The following is a 14,478-nucleotide window of genomic DNA, read 5'->3' as shown; positions in this document are numbered from 1 at the left end:
GATTTCTAACTGATGCCGTGAAATCGACCAGAAATGGCGCAGCGCTGACACTTTGAAGAAACACATCAATCACTACTGACACAAAGAAAATTGTATAATTAAACACACACACACACAAGTAAAAAGATATACGGGTAATGTGAGGAAAGGTAATGTTTTGGTTTTGGAAGACAACAAAGTGCCCGGTCATTGTACAATTGTAAGGACATCACACAGTTCAATTGAGTTCCAATGTGAAATGTTCCAGGGTACTCGATGCTCCCTGCAGGCAGCTACCAAAGAAAAATAAGTAAATCAAATTAAGTAATTAATAAAGCACTGCAATTCGTCCAGCATTGGCACCTTTGGCAAAAATAATGCTGACGCAGGCAGTCAAGGAATACGATTTCTCCGGACCTGCCGGGGGTTCAGCGCCACTACGAAGCTGTTTATCGACATCAACGCCTTCCACAGGTTTCAATACAAGCCCTGCAAACTTAAGAGTGCTCCATGAAGGGAGGATTCATCTTTTTTTTTTTTCCAACTCCACAGGAGGCAGAGACATTCTATGGAACTATCACACAATCACAGTAACTTACAAAGGTATGTGTAGCCTCCAATAAAGTGAGACAGAGTCATTCCCTTGGTAACCACAAACCACGGACCTCAGACCTTGGCTGACATATCATCAGGAGATTCAAGAGACTAATAAGTGTGTTTGTGTGTGTGTGTGTGTGGGGGGGGGGGGGGGGTGCGCACCACTTGTGTCTGTTTATTGGTGGTCATCTCACCAGGTCGTTTCCTTTTTTATTATTTCTCACCTACTTTACAAGATATGTTAAGGCCATAAAAGTACATGTTGCGAATGAAAAGACTATTGCGTAGCCTTATATGCAGATGATGTAACATTCTTCTTAACAAAGCTGAAAGACAGTATTCCTAATTTGACAAGCTTGATTGACCAATGTGGCGTTTTTTTCAGGATATAAAACTACCGACTCAAAATGTCTCTGTATTAATGCTCCTGGATAATGAAGAAAGACACAATCCAACTGTAAAATCCAACTTGACAAGAAGTCTTGAGGACTCCGAAATACTATAGGAACCATACATGAACCTCATTGCAGATGAAAACATGACGCGTGACTACTACGAGTATGTTTGCTGCACATCCTTCACCATATTTTTATTTTCCCATCTAACCTGAACTTATTACTTTTTTTGGAATTATGGGGGGTTGCAGGTTAAAGTATGTATAGATGCAAGTTTGTAAAGATATTATGTTCTTGCCGTTCATGATTGTTTGTTGGGGGAGGGAGAATCATAATTGTAGAAACTGCAGAGTAAAGCCTATTCTTGTGACAGACGTCACTGCTCTACGGTCTGCAGGCTTGTTGAAACACAAATCTCTGGTAACAATCAGAAAATCAGAAAAGATAAAGAAATATACTCAGTCAGGAACCACTAATTTAGACACATTGCGCCACTTTGATGGGAACCAGTACAACAGTTCAGTCGGAAGGTGTATTTACAGTGGCCATAATGTTCACTTTTGCATGAGATCATTAGTTTGTTTTGTTTTTTTATTTTGTCTACAGTTTATATAAATGTACTGGGAGATGTCAGCCCATAAACAGAAATGAGAAGGACAGGGTATATAAGTTTACATTTCAATAAAATGTAGTTTTACTGATGGCAACACGACCAGAAAATAAAGCCTCAAAGAGAAAAGTCGTGAAAAGAAGAAGAAAAAAAGAAATCAGCTTTCACATAAAATCCTTCTTGCAAAACTGAACATGAATACCTTTGTAACAAATATAACAACTGCAGAGCTGTTATACTGGATCACTTGATTGCAGAAGTGCATCTAATGAAGTGGACAGTGAATGCATGGCAGGGGTTAATTGAATAGTTTGAATATAAAACATGTGCCATCTCCTTTTTCCTCTGCATTTTAACCATTAAATCTATCTTTTCAGATATCACTTTGATGTTGGCCTGGACAGATTGCTTCATCTTCCATAACTAATTGGTATTACATAAAAGTGATTGTTCAGATTATCTTATCCTCACAATAGACTGGAAGGAACAGAAAGATCTCTATTCATGAGTAATGCCCGAGTCTTATTTTCATGATCTTATCATTTTTCTGGGTTAAGGCTCATTGAACGGTTTCCCTTTAACATGAGAAAACACATTCTCGCATGCTGGGAACAGAAAATACACGGCACTGCAGGCATCCACCTTCAGCATCTCCTGCCCTTGTAAAATTTATCACACTTCTCTGCAGGGAAATTCTTCCGTCTCATTTCTGTGGCTTCAAATTCCAAAGCCGAGACATAGTGGGGCGGGAAAGAAGCAGAGGAGAGAACGTGGCGGTAATTAACAGAGATTAAATCACTTCAGCGTGAAACTTCGACAGGCTTCTTTCATGAGAAAAAGAAAATTCTTGGGATATCCTGATCTGATCCTCAGTATTGGCTCAGGGCCAATTTTAGCCAATTAATTTTGTTTGTGTTTTTTTTTAGTTGATCTGCAAATTGAGCCAATCAGGCCAGCCAATCTCTCTTCCTCGTTCTCGACATGCCGTGTCACATCGGCAATATAACAAAGTAAGATCAGCAGTGCAGCGTCTCGAATGTCAATAGTGTGGAAATATTTCGGTTCAAATTGCAGTTCAACTTGCAATATCTGCCACATCAGATTGTGCATCGGAACCTCGTTTAACACAATCAATTTCATACAACATGTTAAAAAAAGGAAACGTGCAATGGCGTTACGGCTGTATCTATGTCAACCTCGTTGAGTTTTTGGTCCGACTGCAGTATGTTGGTGTGAAACCAAAACAAAACTCGAGGCTGCAGTCAAACCGCTGCTCTGAGAGTGGCCTTCAGTTGAACTTTGATGCAGTGTGAAAAAGCAAACAGTCGATTGTGGACCAAATGGCCTACAAATGCGATAAGTTTGAGGCTGAGAAGGCTCCAAATGCAGATTACTTTACAAATGTACAGCAGGGTGTATACTGTGTTCAGTAAACACCTCATGGAGAGGGGCTTTAATTATTCTGTATAACAGTCCACACTGGACAATAAATGACTTCTGGTCTGTAATAATGGGATTGTGACACTTCTAAAGCTCATATATCCTCAGTAGGTCCTACTGTCTAAACATATTTCAGACACTGCCTTCTGGGGCTGTACAACATGTACCACAAGTATGTGGCAACATATAAGATGATTTAAAAGAAAAAATTACTAATTAAGTTTCATTACAGACCTCCTACATCTCGAGCACAGTTGTTTGTCCCATGTCACTTTTCAGTCATTTGAATACCATACAGCCACTTTATGCACACACACAGCAATCCTGTCTGACAGGCAATAGCAAGAAGCAAAGTTTCTGACACAGTAAAAAGTTACCGATTTTGGAGACCTACCGCTCGAGCAGCCTCCTCATAGTCGATCTTTAGGTTGGCCATGGCTTTGATGATGGCCATAATGGACTGGATTGTGTTGCTGTAGACAACTGCTCTGTACTGCTTGCACTCATCTTCTGAGTATCCATCCTCATGAATAATCCTGCAGGACAAAAGAGCATACTTGGTTAACATTGATGCTTCAATGATGATATTATGACAAATACAACTCACAAGAGAGCCAAGTAAAAAGCTGCCTTTGTTTGCTATTAAACAGGCATTCGTTATCTCCGGAGATCAGGGAACCCAAACATTAACTGAGATCAACCGGTTGGATCGCAAAAGGTGGTGTGAGGAGACTGCAAATAAAACAAAACAAAACTATCATCTATTTGACATACAGAGCTGCCAGTTTGATGACTGCCTGTAACGTCCCATGCTGCTATGGTAAATGTTAATAAAAGTGTTTGCCACAAACTTAGATATATGCTGCTGATTAGTCAATCAATGTTGTCTTTCGGAGTCAACATGTCATTTTCTAAAAAGAGTCTGGTGGCTTGCGAATAGGTAAAAAAAAAAAAAAAAAAAACGCACGCCACTGGAAATTACTTCATCATATGTAAAGCTCTGCTGGTTTAACTTACGAGGGAGATTCAGGTGTTTTTGTATCTTGCAGCCAGAGGACACCCAAACTAATATTTACTCGCTTTAGTGGGTGTAAGACACACTGCGTGCGAGGCCAAGACACACGCTGCTATATGCTGTAAAACCAAACAGAAGCATCTTCCCTGGCCTGCCACAGACCAGAGAGCCCAGCCACTCAGCCAGGACGATCAGTGGTTGTGTGGCGTCCTGAATGGGACCTCATTAAAATGCAAGTGATCCCGCTGTGAAGTACCAGGAGACACAGCCAGAATGACTGAAAGCCTACTGTGTTTTGCCCTCCTCACATAGACAAAGCTGTTAAGGATTTTTTGTAGAAAAATGCCTCTTTAACTGAGCAAATTATTGAAAACTCACCACTGAATTAAATTTTTGTATTCGAAATACTGCATGCATTACATTGTGCTCCTCCCACTGCTCTCACAGCAGGATTTCCACACTTACATTAAATGTAAACTATAAAACCTACTTTTTGGTATCCATAAAAAATACAGTTAAATGAAGTGGGTGTTAAATGAACACAAAGTTTCCATCACAAACTCAAATGCAAGGATGAAGCCTGACCAGACAGTTTGCATAATACAGGATTGGACTGAACCTGTGTTTTGAAAGAAAACAATATTGTTGTTCTCCTCTGCTGCTAAAGAATCGGACGCTGCAAAAATCCTCCAGAGAGCTCACCAGTTCCCTCTCCAAGAGTAAGAAAGTGCTACCACACCAGCCAATTATTCATCTGAAGACCTAATTTCTCAACAAATGTCACAGAAACCCAAGTTAAAATAACTTTTTGAACTATCAGGAAAGAAATCCTGAAGTCTTGGCAATGATGACTGTATTGTATGGTCTGTGTGAGCAGCTTGCTTCTTGTTTAAATAATTCATGAATACCGTGTTAAAAATAACTTTCACATCTGGTGTCAACCACAGGAAAATTTTCAATGGAGCGGGGCAGACTGAATTCCTGTCATTAATGCTGTCATTTCCTCCGACAGTCACATTTTTTCAGTATAATTTGTATGTCGAGCATCATCCAGAGAAATTCTTTGTTTTGAATGGAATTAACACTCTTCACAAATTCTTGCAGTTCTCTTCAATTCTCAATATTGGCAATATCAAAAAATGGTGGACGTCAATCGATGCCAATTCATATTTACAGCATCCAGCCTCTTTGTGTTTTCCAGTATGTATGATAATAGAATCAACAGAATGATGTTGCTACACTGGGGAAAGCTGTAGAACTGCAAGAAATTGACTTTCAACCAACTATGTAGTGCATGTATTAATTGACATTATGTTCTGACTAATATGCTCTATTTAGATATAATTGTATATACTACAAGCGCAAATTCAAGCCTCTTAAGTGGAGTAAAGTATTCATATAATTTCAGCTGCTTCAATAATGTAAATGTAGAAAATATTTCATGACAGTCATCACAATAACATTTTGCTTTGATAAGTTATCTTGTATAGATTTTTCATTTTAATGTCCAGCATTTCTGCCTTACATGTTTGAGCACAGATTAATATCCATCAAAGAGTAGTTGGAAAAGCACGTCGTGGAAAATGAGGATGAATAAGGACATGAGTAATTGAGCGCAGTAATAAATTAAAAGGAAAAGTGATTTTAACTTGTGATATTCAATTAATGGTGTACACGTTTTCATATTTAGACCATTATGTGCTTCTATAAAGATTTAATTCATGCAGATGTAGGTCAGGCGTACAACCGATACTTGTTAAACAGAACAGCACGTATGGTTGTGTCCTTTATGGAATTGGTCGTGCTGTTCAACATATATTGGGGTGGCATTCAGGAGGGGAGGAAAAGCAAAACAATGAGCAGTCACTCACTTCATCTGCTTCACAATGGTGCTCTTCCCTGACTCCCCAGCACCTGCAGAGAGAACAAAAACAGGCAGAGGTTAAAAATACGCTCCTGTAAGCTGTGAAATGTAAACAGGCAGGCAGCAAGGCTGTCTCACATCTGGACCCGTGTCTAACTCCCCTTGCCTTTGCCTCGCAGCCTTGCAACAGATCTCATTTCTTATTCTCATCCTGAACCAGTCTCCCGTCCTTCCTTAACGTGTGCCTACGTGTTCTGGAAGCCGGGAGCTCTTAATTTTCCAGCTGCAGCATTTGAACTCACAAAAACCACGCGCCATCCGATTCTCCCTCTTTTAAGACAAGTCACTTTATCATGGTTAACATTTTAATGGAAACGTCTCGCACTGACAGGATATGGGTTTTTCTTATCCTCTGCTATGTTTACTCCAACAGGCCTGAGGCCAACAGAGAGAGCGCATCTGCCACAAGGAATCTGACACTGTGCATACACAAAGACGTGCACACACACACACACACGCATGCACACGCACACGTACACACACGTGTGCCTGTCAGTGCACTCTCTGCTCGTACTCGCCTGGGGTGAAGTCTTTCTGGGATGACCCTCAAAATACACTACTACGCAGCATGCAGCACACACATGCACAGTGAAGCCCCTGGGTGGGAAGAGGCCGAGATATTTCCCATACACAGCTGTCACCCCCTGCTCCTCTATGATATACAAGTCCAGAATGACTAATAGAGCCGAAGCATTCACTTTCAAATGAAGATCATTTCAACCAACAAACCTCGTGATGTTGACAGCGCAACTGCCAAAACGGTGGCTTTGTGTAGCTCACGTTCAATATATGGCCAGCTTTCCCGTCAAACCTAAATAGTGCAAGTGTCCACTGTGTAACAAAACTGTGCAAACATGCAGAAAGATCGAAACGTCTTCAATCATATATAAGCCACATCGTTATTGGGCTCCAACTCCAACTACTCCAAGTGTCTCACAAATCACACAGACACTGATCACGAAGGCTACAGTCTGAGGGCCATAATGGTAAGCTCGATGAAGAATTTTTTTTTTATTTTCTGTTTATTCCTTTGTGTGAAATGAAATATGCAAACAGATCAAAGATGAAAAGAACCAAGGTGAAAGAATTCAGTAAAAAAAAAAAAAAACATTCAAAATGCAGATACAGAACTGTAGCTCTAATCTACCACACAAGCTTTTACAGACTTGCACCAGTGAACTTGATATAGTGGCCAACAACACAATGACTGCGTGCAGTTTAACAGCAAAGTAAAACTAATTATTGTTTGAGTCACATGAAGATATGATTGTTAAACTTTAAATACAATTCCTGTAATTTTCCTTTTACCATCTTGCATCGTTTACTGATTGTAACCCTTCATATGGCACTCATTGAACCATATTGATTGTTTTCTTCTCAAAGTGTTTTGTTAAAAGCTTTCAAGTTATTTTCTGAATACTTAAGTCACAACCCCCCCCCCCCCCAACAATATACGTCATCCGAGTATAATGGAAAATGACCAAAATCACAACATTTTGTTAGTCAGTGTGACAGGCCTTTCTCTTATGCAACATTCGCACCCTGACTCCCCCTGAAAGTAGTAAACATACCCTTTGGAGTTTGTCCAGTAAAACTGCAGCTGCCAAGAAGAGACAGAAGCAACAGCGAAGTTTGGCCATAACACTGCTGCGATTGACAAATAGCCATCAGTTTTACTCTATAACACTTTTTCTTTGTCGTCTTTTTTTTTTTTTTTTTTTATGTGCATTTGAGAGATATTCCGTCTCTTACTCAGAAATGCATCACATTACAGCATGTGTATTTGTGCTGGTGCTTCTGTGCAGAAAAGCTGTGACGAGCTTAGAGCCTGAACGCTGGTATTCATATTGTTGACAGATGGAGTGATAGCACTGATCTTGTCACTTTCACACAGCATACTTGTTCTGATCTGTGGCTAAAGCTGCATTATCACAGTGTCTTCTTCGGACCGTGGAGGCTCAACACCGTGGCTGCGTGTAAGCACGCACACACCAATGCAAAGGAGAACATTTTATTGATGGCATATGGACACTTGTTCCAATGCTTAGTTGGAAAACATCTTTGAGTCAGAGCTAACCAGTCTCTTTATAGGAAGCTAGAGCAGGTGACCTTGGTGACTGAATACTCAAAGTCATCATCAGAGACATGGCAAACGTGTTGTTTGGTGCCGATTCACCATAAAGCTGACAAAACTGAAGCTATTAATGCTTGAAATAAAACTATTTGACAGATATAAAAGGAAACACACTGCTTATGCACAGAAGTAGACAAAAAAAAAGAAGATTTGAGTGTGTGGAAAAAAATAAACATTGCCTTCTTCGCCGCAACTGGGCAACGTGTACCAAAGTTGTGGTCGTCTGTGATTCATAGTAAAAAAAATCAGGAGAAAATAACACAAAGAGACAGAAGACTGCCGATTCAGTCCCAAGTTCATTTCCACGATTTAGCTTCTGCATGTCTGTCAAAATCACCCTACTTTCTAACAAATATTTAGAAAACGCACAAAACAATTAAATAAAATGAGGCACACTTGTGGATTATCTGATATGTAGCACTTCACAAAGTAGTTACAGTATGACTTTAAAGCAGCAAGGTGCTGTGACCAGGTGAAGCAGCACAGGAATAAGTGGAGTCCAGCTGCAGCGGCACGAAGCAGAAGACTGACCCATGACGGGCGGACTGGATTCACAGGCGAGGGACGTCATAAACCGCGCCACATTCAGTGGAGGTGACAGTTACACCTCAAGGGTGGGTTCCAATGGAACTGCTGAACTTCACCACACTTGATAGAAACTACTATGTTGAGTGTTACTGATAGAGTTGACTGCTTGTGGGTAAATTGAGGTCACATCGGTCACAACAACGGCTAAGGAATGATAGCATATTACACTGAACTGCTACAGATCACTGCCTGAAGCTCTCGTGGGGTCATCGACATAGATGGTGTGATTTGGACCAAACCTTGAGACTACACTTTTTTATTCATCTGCCCAACCTGACCTGTGCTCAGAAGGAGTTAAAGGAGTTCAGTTTTTTTTTTTTTTTACATGGAAAATAAAATGGTTTTGAAAGAAAACATGACAAAACTTGAGCTACTTCTAGATTTGACCAGTGATGAAACCTAACAAGAGAAGTTGGTGTGCAAGCCAATTCTCCTGGGGTAATTGCTGGCATGCCTGTACCATCTCAACTTTTGTTATTCAGTGAAGCAAAATGAAACAGACAAGTGCGGGCATAAAAGGAAAAAAAAAAAAACGAAAATGGATGAACGGTAATTCTACACAGTTGTGTGTCTCGACTAATGAACAGCTGCTCAAAGCTAAGCAATTTTTAGAAATAATATCTCCCTGTCAAGGTTATCAAGATTGAAATGCAAAGATCTGCCTCTCTCCTAATAGATGTGCAAGTGTTTGGAGCAAGTGTGGCCTATCACGGTGGGACTGGGAACAGGACACAAAGGCACCAGTGTGGACCCCGCTGGCCGAGAACACAGACCCGCTGTTGATGTTTAGTCTTGAGCCATTTCAATCAGTGCTATGGCTCACACAAGTTACTCACAGTGCTCCGCCTCTTTTCAGTCAGCACGACAACTGCCTTCACCAACTACACTCGCTCTCATTATAGACACTTGCAAGAGAAAATGCTTGAGGGAGCGGGACTGAGGAAATTAAATCTCAGTACTGATGAAAGGAGCATATGCCGAGTTGTGAACCGAGGCTGGACAATCAGCATGTGGGAGAGAAGTAAAAGTATTTCCGTCAAGAATCTCACGTGGTTCTCTCAGTGAGAAGTTCCCTCAAATGTACCCAATTCACTTAGTGATGACATTTCTACATAAAACTGGAGTAGATGCAGTGATATTGAAAGAAATGCTCAGATTAATGGGTGCTTTTGGACAGCACAATAGTATTTTGTATTTATTCAATCAGTCCAGTTGAGAAATGATAAATGGGTTTAGGATGGAAAAGAGAAATGAGGAGTTGACATAACGAAGACAAAAAAAAAAAGCCTAAACATAACTTAAGTAATAATGCAGAGACCCAATGTGAACATGTATTTTTATTTAAAGAAAAATACAATTCGATTTTCTCTCTTCCAAACGGACATGTAGAACTTACTTGGCCTTTAATGAGGAATACAACCTTGAACAGGGCGTGAAGATAAAAACCCCAAACACCCTTGATGTAAATTATATTGCAGATGAACTTGAAAAGGTTCACAAAAAGCAACTTTTCCTTGCAGGCATTTTTGAGCTGCTCTGCATTAAACGCTACATGCTTTGCATTCATGATATGGTGTCCATGTTCTGTAGGGGTGGATTGTTGAACGCCGCTTCCTCTTCTCGTGTTTGTGCATTTTGCTTTCAAGTAGCTTTTATGAGCCGTTAAAAACTCTGCTGCTGTGAACCGGAGCAGTGCAGTACTTATGAGAGCCATCTGTATTAAACTCGAAGACATGCAAATAATCGAGTGAAAATGTATTGAAGGCATCTGCTGGTTGCATTAAAAAAATGTGCAATCTTTAATAAGAAAATCATTAGATTCTTATACTGGCACCATGGATGTTATCAAAGTTAAGTAACAGAGGAAAGCAAGGATGAAGTTGAATAAAGCAGAAAAGACAGTATTTTTTTTTTTTTTTATATATATAAATATTATTTTTTTTTAAGTCTCCTTGTCAAGTGAATTTACAATAAGATGGCCCTCCGGTCCTCTCTGTCCTCACTCCAGAACAGATCTGTTGAATAAATCAATATCTGATCCCTTGGTGACGGGCAGTCCCTGGAAAATCAAGCATGCATTCATTTTAAAGCTCCACTCCGAAGACAATAAGGGCAAACGTTGGATGTCGTGAGGCTAAAAATCAATATCTGCGTACAGAAACTGAGGCTTTTACAGTGTTTACCTCACTTTAATGCCATTTTTCATCCTTCCTTTGCGTGTTTAATGATACTGGCTGCGCTGCATGCAAGGCCTCGTCTCACTGTTTGACATCACTTCTCACTCACTTGAGAATTCTCACAGTCTCTTTTCTCGCTCTCAACAGCTTGAGACAAACAAATAGCACAAAGAGACACTTGGATTTCAACACCCTGCACATCAATATATGGTGCATAAGACACAGGAATGCAACTAAAACAAAGGTATAGCCAGCGGAGACAGTTGCAGATAGTGAAGAAACAAAACAACTGGCAGCACAGGCCAAAGGGGAGCAACGAAAGTTTAACCAGAACAAATATATAAAAAGCAAAATTCCCATCACCACTTCTCTCTGGATTTGTGGCTTTGCTGTGATTACTCCACAGACCAATTCATTTAATTTGGCATCATTTATCAAAGTTTTCCACCCACTGTGGGCAGCCGCCTACACACCAACCGTGAGCAGCCCAATGCCGCATGTTCTTCTCAGCTCCATGTTGAGTAATGTGCCAAACCGGACTCGAGACCAGGGGCCTTCTGAAAAACACATGTGCCGCTTCCTATTCTCAGAACCAATCAAGGAGGAAATGGAAGCAGCTTGCATTAGCACGTGTACGCTTAAGAATTTTTTTTTTTTTTTACGTATATACACACAGCCAGACATTTCTGTCAGTTTGAAAGACGGGGACAGAAAGATTCAGCCTCGTCCAACAGATGGCTACAATGCCTCGGGCAAAGAGCGAGTCTGGACAGCACAGTGACAACTGCTGCCAAAGCAGAGAGGAATGAAAGGCAAGAGAACCGAATCTACTTCCTCTCCAGAGATGGAGAGACGATGAAGTAATACTGAGCTAGTGGAAAGAAGAAAAGAAAATGTTTTGCACAAGTAAGACAATCAATAACACCTTGTAAAGATGGAGACGCTATGCATCTATTGATCAATATAGATTCCCTTACAGAATTAATAGCAACAATAACAAGCAAGAGCCCATTAATGATTAAAAACTTCTACAAATAAAGTGAAGGCACAATGACAAAAAGAAAAACAGGAGTTCAAACCAGCGCTCCAATAATGAGACTGCAACATGATTTCCTGTTATTGGCAACTTCTTGTGCCGCTTCTCACAAGGACTTAATTGCAGCTTTAATCACTGAATCATTCACAAAAAAACAATTGCTGGGACAAAAACGGAAGAAACACTGTATGATACAAACACATTTGATTGTGCAACAAAGTCTGCAGAATTGCATTGATTGTGTGACTGTAAAAGATGACAGACACAAGAATGAGTCCTGACATCAAACAATAAATGAGTTTTTTTGCACATTTTCATCAATCAAATTCTATTTGTTGTTTATTAGATGCTTGCAATGAGTTCAGGCTCATAAAAAATGTTTTTGTTATAAACTAATGGTTCATCAGATATCTTAAAGTCATCGTCTTTTAAAAAAAGAAGCTTTTTTTCTGTGTTTTTTTTCCGCTTTTCTGAATGTTACTACAATTCCTGATAGGGACACGCCATAATCATGGTCCACATGTATGACTGTGCTTTCACAACTAACTCAAAGTTAACCAAGCAACTTCGCAATTTATCAGTCCAGACCAGTTCTGAGGTCAATTTAAGAGTTTTGTAGATGTGACGCGAGTGTTTTCACTTGTGCAAATCAAAAGCATATAAAAGATTGCATACAAGATCACAGACCAAACACACACTCGACTTCACATAAAAGAAACTACATAGACATTCTCTATTTTTCAACAGAAGACTGAAATGTTAAAGGCTGAAAAGAAAATACTAATAGAACAAATTACTAACTCTGAGGTATGCAGAAGTCTGAGAATAGTTGTACAAAGTGTAAGCCTTGAAAGTGTACGATATGCAGAATGTTCTTGTTAGTTAGTGGTACCCTTTGATAGAATAGAATTTTCCTATTGAGTGGGTAACAGATTGTAAAGAAAAGGAGCAGCAGCTGGACATATGACAGACTGACAGCTCCGACTAATACTGTTGACACTCCTGTCCCTCTGCAGATGCTGCCTCACCTTTACAAATCTGGATAATTAATAGAATAAGTCATGAAAGGCAGCTTTACATGGCATAGTTTTAATGGCCATCTTGTACTATTTAAGGGGTTAGAGTATAAATATAACATTGTCTAATCTTTGCTTCCTATAGAAAAACAAAATTCTAGTTTTCCATTCCGACAAAAGACACAGTGTAGTGGCGATTGCTGTTTGAAAGTGAGAAAAGAAAAAAAAGAGGTTTTCAAAAAGGTTTTCACCTTCAGCACATATTCATATCCTGCAGTATTAAACACAAGTCTTCAAGCAATTTCAGCAACTTTTCTCACAAGGTTGACGAGAAAGGCTTTTCACCCATGGAAGCATGCACATGTGCAGATGTACAGACGTAAAAAAAAAAAAATGTAAAGGAGAAGATCCTTTTATTTACATACATCTACATTGCGGAGGCGGGGCTTGTTAAACGTGCCCTGTGACAGAGGTAGGACAAAGCTAGCGGGGTTCAAGACAGCAGCGGCGGAGCCGTTTGGATGACACCGACAGGACGATGAGATGGAAGAGACAGCACACCATTAATCACGGGAGACAGCAGAGGGGATCAACCGAGGAGGCTGAAAGGTGAAGAGAGGGAAGAGAAGAGAAGGGAGACGCAGCCTTTAGAGACGATGATGGAACACCGGGGCGAGGTCCCACTGGGAGGTCACTGGCACAACTGATGGAGTGCCTGTCCTTATCGTGCAACTGCCTTAAAATGTTCAACAGCGAGTCATGGACCAGTCTGCACTATCCAAACACAGGAAGTTGATTCGTCGCTAATAGGAGTCCCGAAATAAGCTTTTGCAAATGACTGGGATGGCGTTTTGATAATAATGACAACAAATAATTCAAATACACGAGGTCTCTCACACTCTTGGTGCCGATTCAACTCATTCTGCTTCCGAGCTACATGTCAGTTTTAGTCATTAAACCATTTGAGCATGAGTGACTGTCAGACCCGTTACAGTGCCAGGAGCAGTAATTCCAGCACACCAGATGGAATGATTTCATAATTGATGTTGATTTTCAAACCGTTTGCCGAAATGAAGGCGCATCCAGAAGAAGTCTGCAACCATCCCAGCTTTTCATAACGCTCTGCAACATCTGACTGAAGATTTCCTCAGCGGTGAAACCACTACAAAGCAAATGAACGAGCTAATCTGCCAATTAAATACCAACTTTATCCTCGCAGGAGAACATATTAGTGGTAAAGGAGGTTCTGTATTGCCACGCACATGCGCTGTGTGTCCCCTTGTCCCAGTTATCTTCACTCCACTGTGACATCTCCTTCCACATCATTTAAATCAGAGCTTACATCTTGCAGGCATCTGATGAGGTCAAGACCAGGATTGTGTTACATGACCTCTGACATTATTGTGCCGCCACAGAAGGAAAATCAGGCCCGCATCAAGTGTACGGAGAAACAATCGCTTTGTGTAGTGGCGCTAAGGAATATTATCCATCATCTCAAGCTGCCCCCGTAGCCTCAAATCAGGGTCAAATACATTTCACACAGTACTAACAATCCAAGTGTGAAAAT

At 40.4% G+C, this 14,478-nt stretch overlaps 1 protein-coding gene across 1 annotated transcript in view; it reads right to left on the bottom strand.

Moving 5' to 3' along the window:
• Positions 1-14,478, bottom strand: part of LOC308129300 (guanine nucleotide-binding protein G(i) subunit alpha-2-like) — a 53,234-nt gene that overhangs the window by 8,772 nt on the left and 29,984 nt on the right. Inside the window, exons 2-3 of the mRNA XM_080495182.1 lie at positions 5,908-5,950; positions 3,416-3,557 (exon numbers count right to left, since the gene is read on the bottom strand). Of these exons, the coding sequence (XP_080351308.1) occupies positions 3,416-3,557; positions 5,908-5,950 (185 nt within the window). The remainder of the gene's footprint in view (positions 1-3,415; positions 3,558-5,907; positions 5,951-14,478) is intronic.

Source organism: Blennius ocellaris (assembly GCF_963422515.1).
Source record: "Blennius ocellaris genome assembly, chromosome: 4".
Classification (NCBI taxonomy): domain Eukaryota; kingdom Metazoa; phylum Chordata; class Actinopteri; order Blenniiformes; family Blenniidae; genus Blennius; species Blennius ocellaris.
The sequence above is the reverse complement of the archived record's forward strand: the minus strand, read 5'-3'. Positions and strand labels throughout refer to the sequence as shown.